This window comes from Dipteris shenzhenensis, chromosome 30 (assembly GCF_047967505.1).
Source record: "Dipteris shenzhenensis isolate YYH24624 ecotype China chromosome 30, Dip_SZ_1.0, whole genome shotgun sequence".
NCBI lineage: Eukaryota > Viridiplantae > Streptophyta > Polypodiopsida > Gleicheniales > Dipteridaceae > Dipteris > Dipteris shenzhenensis.
Window position 1 is genome coordinate 29,882,751 of NC_141625.1, and position 18,212 is coordinate 29,900,962.

Here is an 18,212-nt window from a genome sequence, read left to right on the forward strand (position 1 = left end):
ATAATATTTTATTATAATATATATTGAATAATATATAATATATGATATTCTCTCTCTCTCTCTCTCTCTCTCTCTCTCATTCTCATGCTCTGCTCCTCATGCTCACATCCCTCTTTTAGCCTGCGAAGAGTCTCTCTCTCTCTATCTCTCTCCCACCTTGAGACCCAATGGAGTGGGTGTCTAACCCGTCGTAGATGGGTGATGCTACTCGTCTTCTTTAAAGCCCCCTTCAAATGGTCCCTATTCCCCCTCTCCCTTTAGCACGTGCCTTCTTCTTTAATGCCCCCTTCTTAAGTGGTCCCTCTAATTGAAACTCCTCCCTCCCCCTTTATCCCTTAGTTTAATCATGCCCCTCTTATCCTTTTCACTCCTCTTCTCTTCTCAACACCTAATTAATGGGAATTTTCCATTTTTCAATGTATTGGGGACGTACTCTCTTTTTCTTGAATTTCATTAATCAAGGACATGGAGGGTTCATAATCCAATTAGTCATATAAGGGTTTTTACAAGGATGGTTTTAGTTTAGGCAAATGCATGGCTTTCTAAAAGTTATGAGAACCCAATCTCGTGTGGCAGACTCATGTCATATTGCATGTGCGTCTCTTTGCCCTAGTTCGAAACCACCTAAGAGAAGTTTATAAATATGCATTCGTATATGAACGCGTTGGGGGTAGTCACAAGTGTCATTGTTTAATGCCAATGTGGCCATGACATAAAGCTTCTTTTCAACTACGTAAATGTCCCAGTTCGTGGAGGATGAATCTCCGCTGTTCGATTGAGCACCTTTCACAGAGGGAATTAAAGCTCCTTATGAATAAGACAAAAAAATCCCACCATTTTAAATAAGACAAAATCAGCCCCATTTTCCACATAGACCAATAAAAACCTTCCAAATGCCATTTTCCAGCCCCTCCTATGGGCCCTTCATGTTGGGGGAATGGCCAGAGTCGGCGGACTTTCCCGTTAGAAAAGTCCTCCCCTAGCCCTTTCCCCTATACAACAAGTTGTTGTGGATCAAGTTATTGGGATCCACTACATTGAACATTTTCATTAAAGGATGATTCCATATCTGCGAGTTAATTAGCACCTTCACTCAAGGCATATGCCTTATGGCAAGGAGACCTTGCATCTTCTTAATGACCCATTTGATGGGATAAGCATTGGGTTGGCTAGTCCCCCAAGCGCATATGCTAGCCCTGATTCCCTTGAGCACACACAACGATATTTGTTGTCATCCTAGGAGAAGGCCACTCAAGTAGAGCCCATGTCCAAAGGTTAATTATAAGGATATCAATAGTTGTGTACCATGATCCCTATGTGTACTCTTGTTCGTTTTTGCGAGAGAGGGGTGCTTGCATGCCCTTGTGTTCTCAAGAGAACTTGGCTTACCTTGCTTGGGGGTTTGCACTCCAATGGACAGTGGGTAAGTGATGACTTGTGTGGGTGAACAATAATGGTGCACATGTATGCTCACATCGAAAAAGCCGGCTCTCAAAACAAAGCAAAAACTCATGTGATGTAAGAAGTTGAACATTAGTAGCCTTTTGGGGGGGGCAGGGGGCTGGAAGGGGAGAGCATGCAATGCTGTGCATGTAAATGCTTGCATGTGCGTGCCATGTGGAAGGTGAGGATGTTGTTGTATAAGGGAATGGGTTGGGGGAGGAATTTCGTGGAAGGAAAGTGCCTAGCCAATGGTGAGTTGTTGACGTCTGCGAGCCATTGGCCAAGCAGATAGATTCCTTCTAGGAAAGGTCGACTCTGGCCACAATCCCCCACGTGAAAGGTCTTAGGGAGGGTAACCTAAATGAACTGAGACACTAATTGTGGTCTGGTTAAAATTAAATTGTGGGCTGGTTAGTCATTGGGAGGGGAGATTGAGTTGCCAAAAGATCTGACGGCAGCAACTGTTATCATGTCGTGGCCGACCGGGGACTTGTACGTACGGCCAAAGCATAAGGTACAGAGGGACAGGGAAGCTGCTGGTTGGAGCCACCGTGCATGGCGGTGTGTGTAATGTGACCATGTGCCAGAGGGAGGGAGGTGCCACGTGGCAAGGGGAAAGGTTGAAGAGACAAGGGAAGGGAAGGGATGGTGACATGTGAAGGCGTTTGGCCAAAGGCAAGATATCCTCCTTTTGTTTTGCAAGACAAGAAGCTTTTAGAAGCTCATATTCCATTTCTCCATTTCATCAGATCAGCTATGGCTTCCCTGATCAGCGACTGCCCCGCTTGGAAAGATCTCCAGGTACACTCTTTGATTCCATCACTCTTCTTCTTTCGATTCATCCAATGTTTTTGCCTCTGATCCCAATCGATTTCCTTGCCTTGCCCCCTGAGACCGCCGTTTTGCCTCCTCCAGAAGCATCTCTCCACCATCCATAACATGCAACTGCGCGACTTGATGAGCGACGACGCCAGATGCAGATCAATGATCACGTACGGCATTCTCAATGTTTTTTTTGGAACTATTCGTTTTTTGTGGCCGCATGCTCATCATCCAATGTCCAAGATCATTAGTAAATCTCGTGTGTCGGAGCAAGGTGCTATTCCGTAAGCTGGCTATCTATTATTGGAACGAATACAGTCCGCGACGATAACTCGAATATTTGGCTGGAAATTCTTGCATTCAGCGGGGGCAATGCTGCATTCGATTTGGCTCGTTGGCTCTGGTTTTCTAGATAGTGAAGCTATTCTTAAGAGGTCTCTGTAATTCAGTCCTACCACGGAAAGCCTGGCAATATCGCCTGGATTTTCTTAGTCAGTTTTTGCACACTGAAGACAATGTTTACGGATCGTTTTCTAGGCGCTCTTGATAAAATCAATGTCAATCCTATCGAGAGCATGGCCTGCAGTGCCGCAGTAGTAAACGTAGTTGAATTTGAAGAAAAACATTGTCGCCACTAATGTCAATAGTAGCAGCAGCTAATATCTCAATTACGGCTTAAAGAATTTCATGATTTCTACCGTTTCAGCCGAATCAAGGTCAATGCAACTCCTTTATTAATGCCCAATAGATGAGCTACTGCTAAATTTTGTGGCGTGAGTCGATAGCATGTTTGTTCTTCTAGGTAACTAGTTGCATCTTGGTCTTATCTTGTAGTGCCAATGCGGACTTATAGATGGCAGGGTTATCTGCTACCTGCTTCTTTACGAAATGCTTCTCTAAGGCACCAGGATTATTGTATGTGGTTCCCTGCCGTTCTGGTACTACAATAGGCAGGAAGCAAACAAGACAGACTTAATCACTGTGGGATTGTTTAGACACTATGCTGCTCACACTTGCCGCTCTTGAGCTGAAGGTTGACGGTGATGGCTGCATGCTTGAGAGCGAGTATGCTCTGCTGAAGGTTGCTGCTGCACTGGAGAGGGGGTTTGGCCTGCCCTCTTATAAGCTTGGCTCCCTTATTAGTCTCATTCAATAGACCTTTGTATAGAGCTTCCTAAAAATGTCTGTGATCTAGTAAGTGTGGGTGCGCCTTTGGCACAACTCTGTACAACACTGCACCTATTCGAATCACAGCCCTTTGTGCACACGTGAATTCTATGTGTAAATTGTCACTCTCAATTCGCAGAGGGCTTTGGAGTTCAATGTTCAGCTTCCACCCTCAAGCTCGAGGGGGCCTCTTCAGTTGTATTCAATAACGCACTTGATGCAGGCCTGTGGCAAACAATGCAGCAATATTCTCTATGGAGGATGAGGGGTGGTTGCAACCCCATCATGTGTCGCCTCGTTTGATGTTTATTGCTCTCTCTTTCAGCTAAACAATTACGGTAACAGTATGTAAGTCTAATGCTGTTCAATATACCTCAATGTCTTATGCTCTCATATGTCAAAAAATTTAGTATCCATCTAACTTTGTAACAAGGAAGAGGATGTTGGTAAAAAGATAATACTCAGCTTATACAGCACATAAAGACCACTTGTACTTCATATTCTAACTTACCAAAATTCAGAGGACTTGCATGGTGGGGGAACAGAGTGTGATAATCCTACAATTCAAAAAGAATGTCTTAGAGATAATATACATGTCCCATATCATACAGATTCATAAGTTCAGCCTCTTGTAGGAACCAATTTATGTATGAGACATCAAAGGCTGTGCTTAGTGTGTGACGAATAGGAGGTTGAGAGGTGGATTGTTTATAGTCTCAACTCTCGGTACTATGAGATCAAGCAGACCATTCCATCGCCTCTTCTGAGGTGGTTTCGAACCCATATCTCGCTTCATCACTTATGCTCAACAGAAATGCTTAGCTCTTTTCTTCTGGAGATGAGGAGACATAAGGATCAGGTCATAGGAGGCACCGCAGTCATCATCTCTTAAGAAATGGAAGGATCAGAAATAAGGATGGGATTCTGACGACATTTTTATTTTCTTGGGATGTGTACTCCATACCACTTTCTATCGCTTCTTTTTCTTCTTTTTTATTTCTCTCATTTAATGTATGTGAAGAAAAGCAATTACGCTAAAAGTAGGTTAAAAAATCAGCTTGCAGTCTGCGCGTATAAAATCGCATCTATACGCGCATCTAAAAGCGCATCTAAAAGGACGTCTAAATGTGCATCTATCAGTGCATCTACAGTACGTTTTAGACGTGCCTATAGATGTGCACCACAGTACAGATGCGCTTTTAGATGCACCACAGAGTTTTTAACATTTACAACTCATGCAAGAGCAAATTTTTTGGGTTGTTTATTTATAGGATGTCTTTATCTTCAACAAGTAGCTCCAGTGAGGGTGAATCCCTCCGTATCCACCATTGCGAAATATGGTTGGAGCAAAAAATCAAATGTATGTGTGATCAATGTCGAGGAAACATGTATCGTGCACGCAGAATTACACTCAATCACGTCTCAAAGTATGGAGAATGGGATGTGGCTGTAAATATGGTAAGTGTTAAAGAGTTAAGGTTGATTGAGATACTTATGGGTGTTCATGTGTTTGAGTTATGATCCCGTTTTAATTTGATACAGGATGCAGTTCCACACCCGCATATGTTGCCCTATGCTCGTCGAGAAAAGAGCGGACATCATGAACATTCTTAGGAGTAGGCCAGTTTCGGATTACCTCGACCTTCTTGGGATCCACAGAGATGCCTTGAGCTGAAATAACATGTCCCAAATATTCGAGTTGGGTTTTGAAGAACTCACTCTTCTCAATGTTGATGTAGAGAGAATTTGCGCGGAGAACTTCAAAAACTTGGTGAAGATGTTGTTTGTGCTCATGTAGGGATGTGCTGAAAACGAGGATGTCATCGAGGTAAACGATGACGAACTTATCGAGGAAAGGCCTGAAGATGTCGTTCATTAGTGTCATGAATGTGGCCGGGGCATTGTTTAACCCAAAAGGCATGACCAAACATTCATAGTGTCCATACTTTGTTCGAAAAGCTGTCTTGTACTCATCGCCTTCTTGTATGCGAATTTGATGATAACCTGAACGAAGATCAATCTTTGAGAATTGTGTTGCGTGTAGAAGTTGATCGAAGAGGTCATCGATGCGAGGCAATGGATACTTGTTTTTGATAGTGAGCTTGTTGAGGGCTCGGTAGTCGATGCAGAGGCGCATTGACTTATTCTTTTTTTCCACAAGTAGTATAGGAGATCCGAAAGGGCTGCGACTGGGCCGAATGTGACCTTTGTCGAGTAGCTCGGTCACCTGTCTTTGGATTTCTTCATTTTGAGTGTAAGAAACCCGATAAGGAGGTTTCGACGGTGGATTACTGCTGGGAATAAGTTCGATTGGGTGATCCACTGGTCGTCGAGGTGGTGACTGCTTTGGCAATTCCTGTGGAAAAATATTCCAGTAGGGCTGGAAAAAAGGTTGGTTGAGGTATTCATGAGGATCCTTAGTTGGTGTCTCCTCTACTGCCGTAACCGGCAGAAGTGAAGTCTTTACTTGACGTTTACGAACCCACTTCTTTACTTGTAGGGCAGAGGCAACTGGGGTTGAAGGAGAGTCCCTAGAACCAGTTAGCTTAATAAGTTTTCCCTGGTGGACAAACTGGATAGTATGGCTGCGAAATCTGATTGATGGATCATAGTCGTAGAGCCACTGTTGTCCAAGTATGATATCGTACCGAGAAAGAGGCATGATGTCGAAGTTCAACTTGTCCGTATAATGTTGGATGCGAAAAGATAAGTTTTTGATCCTGGTGTTGCACAAGAAAGTAGTTCCATTTGCGAGTTCAATCTGATAGTCCATGAGACTAGGACTGGTGGTCAACCGAAGTTTGTCGACCATAGAACTAGCTAGGAAATGATGAGAACAGCCACTGTCGATGAGGATAGTGACCGTTGTTCCACGAATCGATCCTTGAACACAAAGTACTTGAGTGGCCAGGGAAGGTTCGGGGTTGCTGGCAAGGCTCAGGTGGATGGTATTTGCCATTCGAACAGCTTTGCCTTTCTTGTCTTGTGCTGGGGTAGCATCTTCTCTTTGGGAAGTGCTAGGTTTCATATTGGAATTTTGCTTTGGTCGCTTGGGACAATCGAACCATCTATGGTCGCCTGTACAGATGGTACAAAGTCCTTTTGTGTTGGAGTTGTTCTTCTTGTCAGTGGCCGCACCTTTATGTTGGGGATGTCGGTAATGACTTTGTGAAGAAGAAGAGGCGCGATCCTTGGAGGAGTGCTTCTGTTGGAATCCAGCATATGATTTCTGAGTCTTCTGGGGATCTTAAGACTGTCGCTGACCTTGATTACCGGAGTTTTTTCGAAACCTGGTGTTATCTTGAGGGCGAGCACCTTTGGCTATAGTAGAATTCTGTGTGCGATTAGCACTCTGCTTCCCTGTGTAATGCGCTCTGCGTAAGCAATAGCGCCAGCTGTGGTGGTGATGTTTGCTTTAAGGACATCAATGTGTAACGAGGGATTTAGGCCTGAGATGAAAGCATGAAGGCGATCATCCTTAGTTAAACCATCAATCTCCAGCACCAATGTGGTGAACTGAGAGATGTAGGAAGACAGGGAGCCCGTTTGCTCCAACTGTCGGAGTTTTGAACGTGCTTGGAAGTCCGCATTGGCAGGTATGAACTGCTTACGGAGCACGTGTTCAAAACGTTCCCATGTTAACACACTTTTGCCGTCCTTTAAGCGTCTTTGCCACCATAGAAAAGCTGTATCCTTGAGGAGGGAGGTCGCCAAGGCGATCTTTTTGCCTTCAGTGAGGTCAACAGTATCAAAATACATGCGCATTTTTGCGAGCCATTGGTCAACTGTTCGGCGATTGCGTTGACCAGTCAAGGCTTCCGGAAGTTTGATGTCAAGTCTTTTAGTTTTGGAAGCTTAAAGTAAACGGTAGAGGGCACGTAGTTCAGTGTTTTCTACCTCTGGTGGGAATGAATCCGCATAGTCGTTTGGTTGCGTCACGTCATCCTCTGTATGGGTGGTAATGCGAGAATCTTGAAGTTGTTGGACTTTCTGGACCAAGTCGGAGATGCTGTCCTGAAGCTGGGAAATTTGAAGTTGCAGTAGCGTTTCGCCTTGTACGTTGACTTCAGGGGTCTTTTTTGGACTTGAGTCTTTGATCTCTGGAGAGGCTTCATGCGAGCGTTGCGACATATCGGAGATCCCTGTGAGAAAAGCGCGAACTTGCGCTCTAGTTTGTACCATTCCGGGAGAAGATTCGGGCTGCTCCCTGAGGTTGCTCATGTTGGAGGGGGCAGGCGAGGCAGGATGGAACCACCCGTGGAAGTCTGGTAAAGGAGGTCCTGTCTGAGGTAACACTGGTGATGCCGAAAGTGGTGTTACTGCTCGTGAGAGGACAGGAGTAGGTTGCAGAGTCCACGGATCTGAGAAGGGATAAGGAGCTGCTGTCGGAAGTGGAGGATATTCAGGAGAAGGAGTGCCTTCGGAGTGTAAATACTGTCTTGGGGAAGGTACAACCTGTATAGGAGGATATGTGGGAGCTGAAGGAGGTGGAGACACCCTGGAGATGCTGAAGGTGAGGGGTAAAATTCTCTCCAAAGATGGACAGCAAACTCTTGAGGAATATCGGGTTCTGGGTATCTTCGTGTCTCGTGGAACACAACCTGGACTGTGCTGAGGAAGTAATGTAACTGAGGTGCCTCACGCAGAAGATATAGAATGTGGTCCAAATCACTCGGAGGGCACGTGACACAGAAGACCCACGATGCAAAAGCTCCGAAATGGGCTGGTTGTGCAATCTGAACACGATATTGTGTGGTAGATGATGCCTGAGGTGTCCTTGAAATGCCGGGTGAATTACCAGGGGTTCCCATACTTTAAGGGAGCGTCTTTCATTTGCTGTAATTTGATAATGACAAGAGAATCCTTAAAAGTAGAATGGAAAGACTCCACCTGGCAATGATTTAATCTGCCAAATTGTTGCGTAGAAGAGGCTTGCAGATTTCTGTCCGGAGGTCCATGTTGCAATGGGTGGCGAGGAGCAGAATTGGGCCTGGCATTTAACAGGCTGTCTTCATCGCGATAGGAAGCTGAAACTGCTGCTGATCTGGCAGGAAAAAGGTAGCGAACCAAGGAGAGCAGGCTATCAATGGCGCAAACTGGTTGCAGGCTGATTTGCGACAAAATGGCTGGCTGGCGATGTGCTCACGCTGCAGGCTGGCAAGGAACAGGGCCAAAAAACCAGCTGGGCTGCAAATGGCAAGGTGGCTGGCAGCGAAATGGCGAGGGGCTGGCAGCGAAATGGCGAGGCAAGGCTGGCAGCGAAATGGCAAGGGGCTGGCAGCGAAATGGCGAGGGGCTGGCAGCGAAATGGCGAGGCAAGGCTGGCAGCGAAATGGCGCAAACAGGGGCTGGCAGTGAGCAGGGCTGGCAGCGAGATGGCGAGGCAAGGCTGGCAGCGAAATGGCGCAAGCAGGGCTGGCAGCGAGCAGGGGCTGGCAGCGAGATGGCGCAAGCAGGGGCTGGCTGCGAAACCAACCTGATTTGACGAAAAACCTGTAGGCGTTGAAAAGGCACGTCCCTTTTTTTTTTTGTTTGGGCTGCCTACATGTGCTGGTTGCCGAGAAATTAAAGGGTGGGTTTAGTGAACCCTAGGGTAGCTAGGGTAAACCTAAGGTTTGGGGCTGGGTTTTCCATTTTAACCCCTCTAGGTACCCTTTTTATAAGTGCTTGGTGCCTAAGAGGTGTGCTTATTTGAAGGGGTGTGACCCTTGGAATAGGTGCACCTTTTCATGAAGGGGTGTGTCCCTGTTTTTAAAAGGGGTGTCCCTACATGAATAGGTGTGTCCTTTTGTCCACGATGGGGTGTGTCCCTTGGGTGAGGAGTCGAGACTCTTCATCAAAAGGTGTGTCCGATGGTGGAAAAGGTGCGTCCCTTGGTTTTGGGACAGCCCAAGCACCTGAAAAGACACGATTTTTGTCGTGTCCATTCACATCAACTCGTGATGTGTGGGAGATGGAGAGGCCATAGATGACTTTAGGCAGGGTTGGCGCAAAAAATTTTTACGCTCATCCTCTCCATCTCTTCCATGCACAATGTGCACGGATATCCTTCTAGCGGAAAAGATGTATTAGATCGGCGCTAGAAGGTGGGGGGCAGTTCCTACAGGCAGGAGCGAATTTTGCTCTGATACCACTGTAAGAAATCCTAGATTTACTATATTTAGAAATGTGCTAAGGAGCAGAAAGGACATTGAAATAGCAGAGAATAAGGAATAATTGTATTGCTTGAATGTCTGTAGGGTATCTGTAGTGTGTCATCCATACAATTGGGCCTCTCTTATATAGAGAGTGAAGAGTCACACATGAAAAGGTGTGTACTCCAAAGTGTATGTGCATGAAGAGGTGTGTATCCCTTGTGAAGGGTGTGACCCTTGATGAGAGGGTACATTACAATAGAAATGTCTCTTCAATAGAATGTCTCTTGTGAAGGGTTGTGCCTCATAGGAAGTGTCCCGTCGAAAGGGCAAGGGTTGTGCCTCATAGGAAGTGTCCCGTCGAAAGGGCATACTCTTCCACAAGTGTCCATTCATCAAACCATCCATAAGTCTAGAAATAGAGAAAGGAATACGTCACAGATCGTGACAATTTGCATTTGTCTTGTGTTTATTCTAGGAACTTCGGCTTAATGGCAACACATTTGCCAATTCCAAATTTTGGAGAAGTGGGATAACTACCCTACCGGAAAGGTGAAGCTGCGGAGCCACTTGCGGCTGGCAAGGAAGTTGTGGAAGAGAACGACGGGAGAGGATCTAGAGCCTGAAACATCAAAGATGCGACATGAATAGTAATAAAACAAGCTGATCATGATGAGGTAGAAGAATGGGAAGAGAGGGACACCGAAGCATTGCCAATGATCATTGGAACGACATCAGATGGAAAAGTGATTCTGCACATTCATGCTGAGAGAAGAGTTAAATAAGTTGCTCAAGGCTGGATTGATATATCCAGTGGAACATTCAGATTGGGGCAGTCCAGTGGTAATCATTCCTAAGCACACAGGAGGATGGAGAGTATGCATTGATTACAAACCTCTCAATGCGGTAACAAAAAGCAATCATTATCCTCTTCCTTTTAGGGAGCAAGAAGTGCAGTCCTGAATTCCAGATTGGTGAAAGGTGCATCATGTGAACTGAAAGAATGGAGGCATAAAAATCAATGGGTCTGATGGTAAAACCCCGTCAAAGTTAATAAGTTGAGAAACACTTTCTCTACCATGTCTCGGGCCAAGAGTAGAGAAGAATTGTTTATCAACTCTTCCTCCCATTTCAGTCCAAAATGACTCCTGCATGAAAGTGATACTCTACTCTCTGATGCAAAAGAACCTGCTGATGAGCCCTTGTTGCAACAATGTGCTCATGAATCCAAGCATCTGTATGCTGCTTTTGCTCTTCACTTTGTAGGGCTGCTAACTGCTTTTGGAGGCCCAGCGATGTTGCGATGGAAACCACTAATATTAGAGAAGGCTGCTGCCATAAAGTGAAGAAGAAGGCACTTCGTCCTGTATATGAGATGCCCAATTCTATAACATTGCCTTTGTCAGGCCCTTGTCTACATACAAGGCATTTGGAATCGTGATCCTAGCAAAGCGGCCTCTCTACGAGGCTCATGTACCATCAAAACCACGGGAAAGCGATTAGAGGTGGAAACTCTTAGTGCAATGCATATTGAGCCACCTCTAGCTAAAGCTTAATCCACACATGGATGGGCATTTGACATCTTCTCTTTGACCATGTGAACATCATCTATCCAAGCCTCTTCCAATGAACTGGAAAGGAAGGCATCCCAAGAGAGTGAATGCCACCTTCTCTTCCCCCGCGTTTGTTTGAAGGCAACTCCACTATGTTAAAGTCATCACCAATAATCCATTTGAGTCTATAGTTGGGGCCTAAGAGAGAAGCTCCTTACAAAAAGAGGACACGATATCCTCTATTATCAGGGGCATAAAGGTTGAGAAGACCAACCTTACATCCCCCAATCAAAAGTATGATACATTCTGTTCTAGAGGGTATAATGATACCATATCCAACCACAAGGGGAAGAAAAGATCAAAATGTATGACCAGATTACAATTCAGTTGACTTTGCACAATCATTAACATCTACCTTGTGTTCTTGAAGAAAGAGAGTATCAATAAGTTCCCTAGTGACACCTGGATGAAGCTGATTACGAATCAGCGCTAGGACCTGGAGAACGATTTGAATGGACATTATCACATGCCTTGCCTAAAAGTGATTCATGGGCAACACTGGTCGCCTCTTGAATTGGGTCAGGGGCATCAATTGCCGCAACTATAACTACGATATCACTGATTCACTGGCCGTGACCAGACCCAAGTCAGGGACAAGATAAGGGGCCTCTTGATGTGTAGGTGGTGGAGGAGTGCCAACTCTAACTGCCACCCAACCAGTGGGGAGGGGGGAGGTAGCAAGTGCGTGACACGCAACTCGTGCATGATGTGCCAATTGAGTGCTATGGGGAGAGGCTGCACTCTTGGGCCTTTTCTTCTTCTTTGGGCAAATGCCCAAAGGTTCTTCATACCCGCCGACACTAATCTTGCCTGCCCGCAATCTCAATTCGCTTTCAAAAAATTGAGTCACTGAGATGTTGGAGCATGATGTGGTCATCTCAAGTGTTAGGGTTGGACTCGATGGCCCTAACTTTGGGAACCTCATGAGACTTGATCGACTCCTCTGCGGAAGAGGATAAACAAGGGAGGGAGGGGATCTTTGTGACCAGCCCAAAGGAAGCTCCAATTGTGGCAACGTGTTGATGATAAACCTGTGGAAGATTGGGAATTCTGATGAAGAGTGACATGACTGGTTTGTCCTCCTCTACCGGTCAAAATCCAATGTGAAAGGTGCCAGGAAATCCTCCTAGAACCAAGCACCCAGGGCCTTGCCTTGAGCATTGTGTTCGTGGCTCCAGGAGAATTAAAAGCCACCTGAAAGAAACGTCATCCCAATAATTTGAACATCGGAAATGCGGGGTGTGAGGTATGAAGGTAAGGCAACAAGCATCTAGCTCCTAGCCTGTGACCTGGAAGGGTGGGACCCGTGGTTGCCGGCAAGAGGGTAAAGAGCTCTTGAATTCCACATGCTTTCGGAGTAGCAGCAACTTATCTTTAGAAAATGTATAGGTTTTCGCGGCCTATGGAAGTGGGGGAGGATTGGTTGAATGGGTGTCCATTAGTCAATCAAAGGTGGAAGGCTGACTCAAACATAGTAAAACTTTGGTCCGTCACCGGAGAGGGTGTGGGAGAGAGGCTGGAGGGAAGGGGTTGAGAGGAGAAGAGGTTGAGTGTGAGGGAGAGGGAGAGGGAGAGGGGGAGGAGAGCAGGGGGCGGGGGGGATGGGAGTTGGGGGGCAGAGAATGAGGGCAAATAGAGAGGATTAATCAAGGTATGGAGGATATGCTCATGGCATACATCATGGGAGAGTTATGTCCCGATGACGGAATTCACCTATAACAATGCCAAGCAGTTGGCTACAGGATATAGCCTGTTTACGGATACCGACCCTAGATTACCAATCCTTAAGAAATGAAGGTACAGATAGCAAAAGATTTCCTGGTAGACATGCAAGAACTGTTAGCACAAGTTCAGGGTTTCATAAAAAGGGCTCAAGATAGAGGAAGTTTAATGCGGCTTAGAAACGTACCTCAAGAAGGCATATAGGTTTACCTTAAGATTCTAAGACTTTAAGGATTGGAAATATCCAAAGATTTCCACAAGTATTTATGCATCATTCGGAAAATAAATGATGTGGCATATGATTTAGAGCTCCCTTCCAATATCAAAGTTCACCTAAGTTTTCACGTGAGTAGATTTGAGGGGAAACTCGGAGTGGAGACAGTTTAGTATCTCCTAGTGGATAATTGATAAACAGTTAAAAGACTTGACCTATCCACATGCACCTGAAAAGGTTTAGACAAAAGACAAAATAGACCAATATTGAGTATTATATTAAGTGGAAAGATAGACATGTGAGAGTTACTGACTTAAAGAAAGCTTCCCCACATGACAAGAAAAGTCCCAATCCTTTGTTAGATATGTCATGGGGATTGAAACTGCACTATCATGAGATTGAAACTGCACTATATGTTGTATTTTTAGAGGATGAGTTTGGGCACATTCCTGGATTCATCTAGATATATGTATAGTCCAGTGGTCTCATGAGTTCTCAGAGTAGTCCATTGGTCCCTTCTCATTCTTAAGGCATCACAATATTGCTACCCAGTTTATTGGTTCCTCAGTTTTGATCTGCACCAAAATCTTTCTAGCAGGTGGACAAACCAAAAGGTGGAATACATTTAACACAGACCCTGGGCATTTTTTCCATCTCCCATCTGGCTTGCCAATTCTATGACCTGTTTTGTGGATAATGAGCCACATCATAGTGGACATCTTCTCAGATATACTTTTTTGCCAGATAGCCCCAAATATGTTCTGCCAGATAAAGAAGCTGGCAGCTGTTGGTGATATAGAACCCAAATGATCTCAGTGTTGTGTGGGAATAGGGCGAAGTTTAGAGCTCCCTAGCAAACATAACTTCTTTTCATAAATTAGATGGTCACCTCCTTTCCATTGTGTGGAGCCTTGCCAGAGTGCCAGCCTTCTCATTGTTTAGGATCCTAATCTCAGGCCAGGTGCTCCATCTTAGTTCCTCTATTCCACATTTGCAAACCTTTTCGAAGATCTGCATAGCTTTGCCAGAGTCACGATCTGATGAGAAAGCATTTCTGAAATGGCAGAGCTGAGATGAAGTCCAAAGTCATGAAAGATTGTTTGCCTGGAAAAATCACATGAGATTAGATGGCTTCAAAAGAACACCATAAGGATGTCCATAGAGAATAATCTTTGGTGGTGCAAGGTTCTGGGTTGCATGGAGCAGAAAGCATAGGGTAATGTCCCTGTTTGGGAGCTCTGAGGGGCCTGACCAAAATATATGTTGATAAGCAGGTTTTGAGCCCAGGATTCTTGAGGGAAAAAGATAGCCTCAAAGATCCAGGAAGCTGAGAGCTTGTAAGCAGCTTGCTAAACATCTGGTACCCGTGGCCTTCCTTCTTGGGTCTATTGCAGTGGGATTTTCACTGTTTTATTTGCTAGAAGTTTTTAAAATGGGGAGGGGTGGTATCATATGTGATGGCTTCATCACCAGGAATTCAGATTAGTCAAGCTTTCAAAAGCTGACACTAAGAAGTCAGTTTGTGCTCCCTACCTCCAATGGCCAAACATCACTATTGCAAAGGCACTGGCACCTTGGAAAAATCTCACGATCATACAAATATGCTGTTTGTGTCTAAGGGCATCTTAGGTACTCTATAAATATAGCAAACCTTTTTGCTTGATCATCTCGCTTGTAACTGTCCCTTTGTTTCATAAAGGGGTTTGTGACATCACGGTTTTAAACTTTCCAAATATCGTGCATGATGCTGGGAGGTATGCATGTAAGGAGAAACTTGCATGGATCATAGTTTTTTTGTATAGTTTTGTGTAAAGATGCTTACTACATGTTGTACTCGATATCCAAGAAATTATTTTTGTAAATTTTAAAATCATAGCATAAATAATGTAGAGGTGCAAATCTTTCACGTACAGCATGAGGATAAAATAAATAATACCTCTTGCAGGAGCTTCTTGTCCTTTTGTAGATAGGAATCTTATCGTACGTTTATGTGTGCTTCAGAGACTATGATGGAATACTGCTAGACTATTCTCGACAACGGGCGACCTCAGAAACAGTACAAAAACTTTTTCACTTGGCAGAGGTGGGTTTATTATGCTCACTATAACATGGTGTCTGTTTCTCTCTTTATTCCTTCAGCATCTTGTTTCAATTTGACTTTTCTGTCCTGCAGGCAGCTCACCTTAAAGAAAAAATTGACAAAATGTTTAGCGGGGATCATGTATGTTTGCCTTGACATTCTGCAATTGTAACTCAGTTTATGCAGTTGTCTTTTCCTTTCCGAAAAAGGTTGATTTTAGCAATAAATAAAACTTTGCAGACGTTAGGTCACCTCTTTTATTCATGGTTTGTTGGGCTTATTCATAACTCCTTTCCAGATCAACAGTACAGAAAATCGCTCCGTCCTCCATGTAGCCCTTCGCGAACAGAGAGACTCTGTAATCAACAGTGATAAGAAAAATGTAGTTGCAGATGTGTGGGAAGTGCTTGATAAGATTAGAGGTTTCTCTCAGAAAGTACGAGAAGGCAGTTGGGTAAGATATGTCATGTTCAGATAATGAAAGGACGTTTGGCAGTTTCTCTTGGTAGATACGTGAATGAGGTCATGCCTTGCAGGTGGGTGTGACTGGAAAGCCGTTAACTGATGTTGTGGCAATTGGAATCGGTGGCAGCTTCCTAGGTCCACTCTTTGTTCATACAGCTTTACAAACAGGTTCATTTCCCTGCCTTCTTAGGACCTAAGAAAAAAATGATATAGATTTCCTGTTTGAGAGCGTAGATTATTGATCTTGGTATACTTTTGAGCATTGGACACCTAGCTGAATTTGTAAGATCTTTCTGGGGTTCTTTTTGACAGAACCTAATGCAGCTCAGTCTTCGAAAGGCCGCCGGCTGCGATTGTGAGTGCAGCTTTGCTTCTATTCTGACATTTTTGTCTTGTACATTCAGAGTTTCTGGGGTTGAGAGAGGCTTCTCTCAATCAGTTGTGGTAAGGGAGTGTTTAATCGTACAAGGCCGTGAAATATGGGGTAATTTTTAAATTGTTCTCTAGCTAAGGAGTACAGTATATGCCTATTCTCACAAAGGCCTTTTATGGGACCAAGTATGAGGGTATGCATGGCTTTTAAAGGGTACTCTAGTGATACTGGATGGAATGCTAGAGTAACTTCTAGGTTTGGGAGGTGTTAGAATATCCTAGGATGGAATATTAGAATATCCAAAGCGTTGGGATATACTGGATCATACTAAGCTTCAAGGGATGTCCACCATGTCTCCCTCATATCATCCCCTTGCAGTAGTATGCCAGCTCTCTTTTACAGAACTTAGAAATCAATTCTAATGATTTTTTATTTGTCTTTTTAAATAGGCCGCTTAATGACTTAAAAAAAAAAAACATAATGCATATATTTAGGAGTGTGCATTCTGGGAAGATCAAGATTATCTAAATCATCAAGCATATTTCTATCTCCTGATATCATAGATATCCCAATTCAAGGATTCTGTCACTTTGAAGGAGGTTTGGCAAATGCCTCACATAATGGTCCATTGACCGATTTATGGCATGAAATGATACCCTTCCTAACATGGTGGATGGTACCACAACTTTTACGTCATTTTTGTATATTTTTGTCTCGTTCATATGCCAAAACAGTTTGCATACACAGTATATGCTGCCAAAATGGCTATCACGGAAAGGTTATAGCTAGAGATCAGCCTTAAGAACAAGCAGGAGCAAACACCTTAACCTAACTTTGTTCAAGATTTTACCTGAGTGGTGGCAACAAGCAATTCTGGCTCAGTTTCCCACTTGCTCTCTTCTACCCTTGCTCTGCTATGCTGGTGAATGCAATTTCTACAATCAAGGTGAGCTGTTAACTTAATTTATGGAAAGTATGAGCTTTTGGCATTTCTCTTGTTGTTATAATAACCACAAAGATAAGAGACTTGGTTGCTTCACGCACACATATACGTACGTACGTTTGTACATACGTGTGTGTGTGCGTGTTGAGATATCGAGATCCACTCGTGATATGCCAAGGTGATCATTGTGCATTTATGTCACCGACTTGTTAGCTGCAGATGCGGTTGGTACACCGCCCATGAATAATAGTTGGATGACAGCTATCTTTATGTTCTCTAGCTAGTGGCTCATTTAGTATGCCACCTAGGTTAGCTGAGTTTGGTTTGAGACCCACATATAGGGTTCATCTATTCCTTTTGTACTTAGAGAGAGTTCTTTTGGCTTTCACAACTAAGTAGAGGAAAACTGTTTACAGTCTCCACCTGTGTGTATTCCTCCATTGTGTATATGAGGAAGCTGCAAGTGAGACTCCTTACTTCTCTCCCACTCTCTTTACATGGTATCAGAACTCGGTTCGTGGTAAGGAGCTCAAGAAAGCAAACCAAGTTCGCGGTGTCTTGGTAAGAGGATCAGTGTTGCTTTTCTTTTTCGAGTTTGGGAGTAAATCTCTGCAGGTAGCACAGTCGGAAAGTGCAAGAGTGCACTGTTTCAGATTGGGACGTCCTTCGCGGTGTGGCGAGAGATCATTTCGGGGTCCGTTTTGGTGGCGGAAGTTTTTCGCAGGTACTCAAAAAGGTGTCCTGTTTTTGCTGTGCGACCACTGTTCTGTAAGTCGGTGAAAAGTTATCGTAGAAATTACATCGTATGCCTATGCGCAGAGATATTGGGAGTGACAGAATCATTCTTATTGTCTGTTGATGCAAAATCGTCACTAGGAAGGGACTGTGTGGTCAAATATCACTTTCGTCAGTTTTGCAAATTTGTCCTTATGAGGTAGAAGAAGTTGTGTTTTTTGCAGTGACATAATATTTTTGCAGTGTTTTGTAATGGCATTTGATGCTCTTTCACAGATAGTCACTGAAAAGCTTGACAAGAACAACTTCCCAGCATGGAAGTTTAGAATGACCAATTTCTTTAAGGAAAAAGGCTATTGGGAGTTCATTATTGGAGCTGAACAAGAACCAGTTATTCCTAATCAACATGAGTTGCAGGCATTTAAAGGATGGCATGAGAGCAAAAAAAGTTATATACTGGTTGTCTATCAGTATTTCAGATTCTATGATTGTGTATATTCA

At 44.2% G+C, this 18,212-nt stretch overlaps 1 protein-coding gene across 1 annotated transcript in view; it reads left to right on the forward strand.

Annotated features, from left to right (window-relative positions):
- Positions 1-2,115: 2,115 nt before the first annotated feature.
- LOC147881951 (Sugar isomerase (SIS) family protein) overlaps positions 2,116-18,212 on the forward strand; it is an 86,547-nt gene continuing 70,450 nt past the window's right edge. Inside the window, exons 1-7 of the mRNA XM_087402016.1 lie at positions 2,116-2,244; positions 2,359-2,435; positions 15,117-15,198; positions 15,289-15,336; positions 15,494-15,649; positions 15,732-15,828; positions 15,973-16,015. Coding sequence (XP_087258142.1) covers positions 2,200-2,244; positions 2,359-2,435; positions 15,117-15,198; positions 15,289-15,336; positions 15,494-15,649; positions 15,732-15,828; positions 15,973-16,015 — 548 coding nt within the window. The 5' untranslated portion in view covers positions 2,116-2,199. The remainder of the gene's footprint in view (positions 2,245-2,358; positions 2,436-15,116; positions 15,199-15,288; positions 15,337-15,493; positions 15,650-15,731; positions 15,829-15,972; positions 16,016-18,212) is intronic.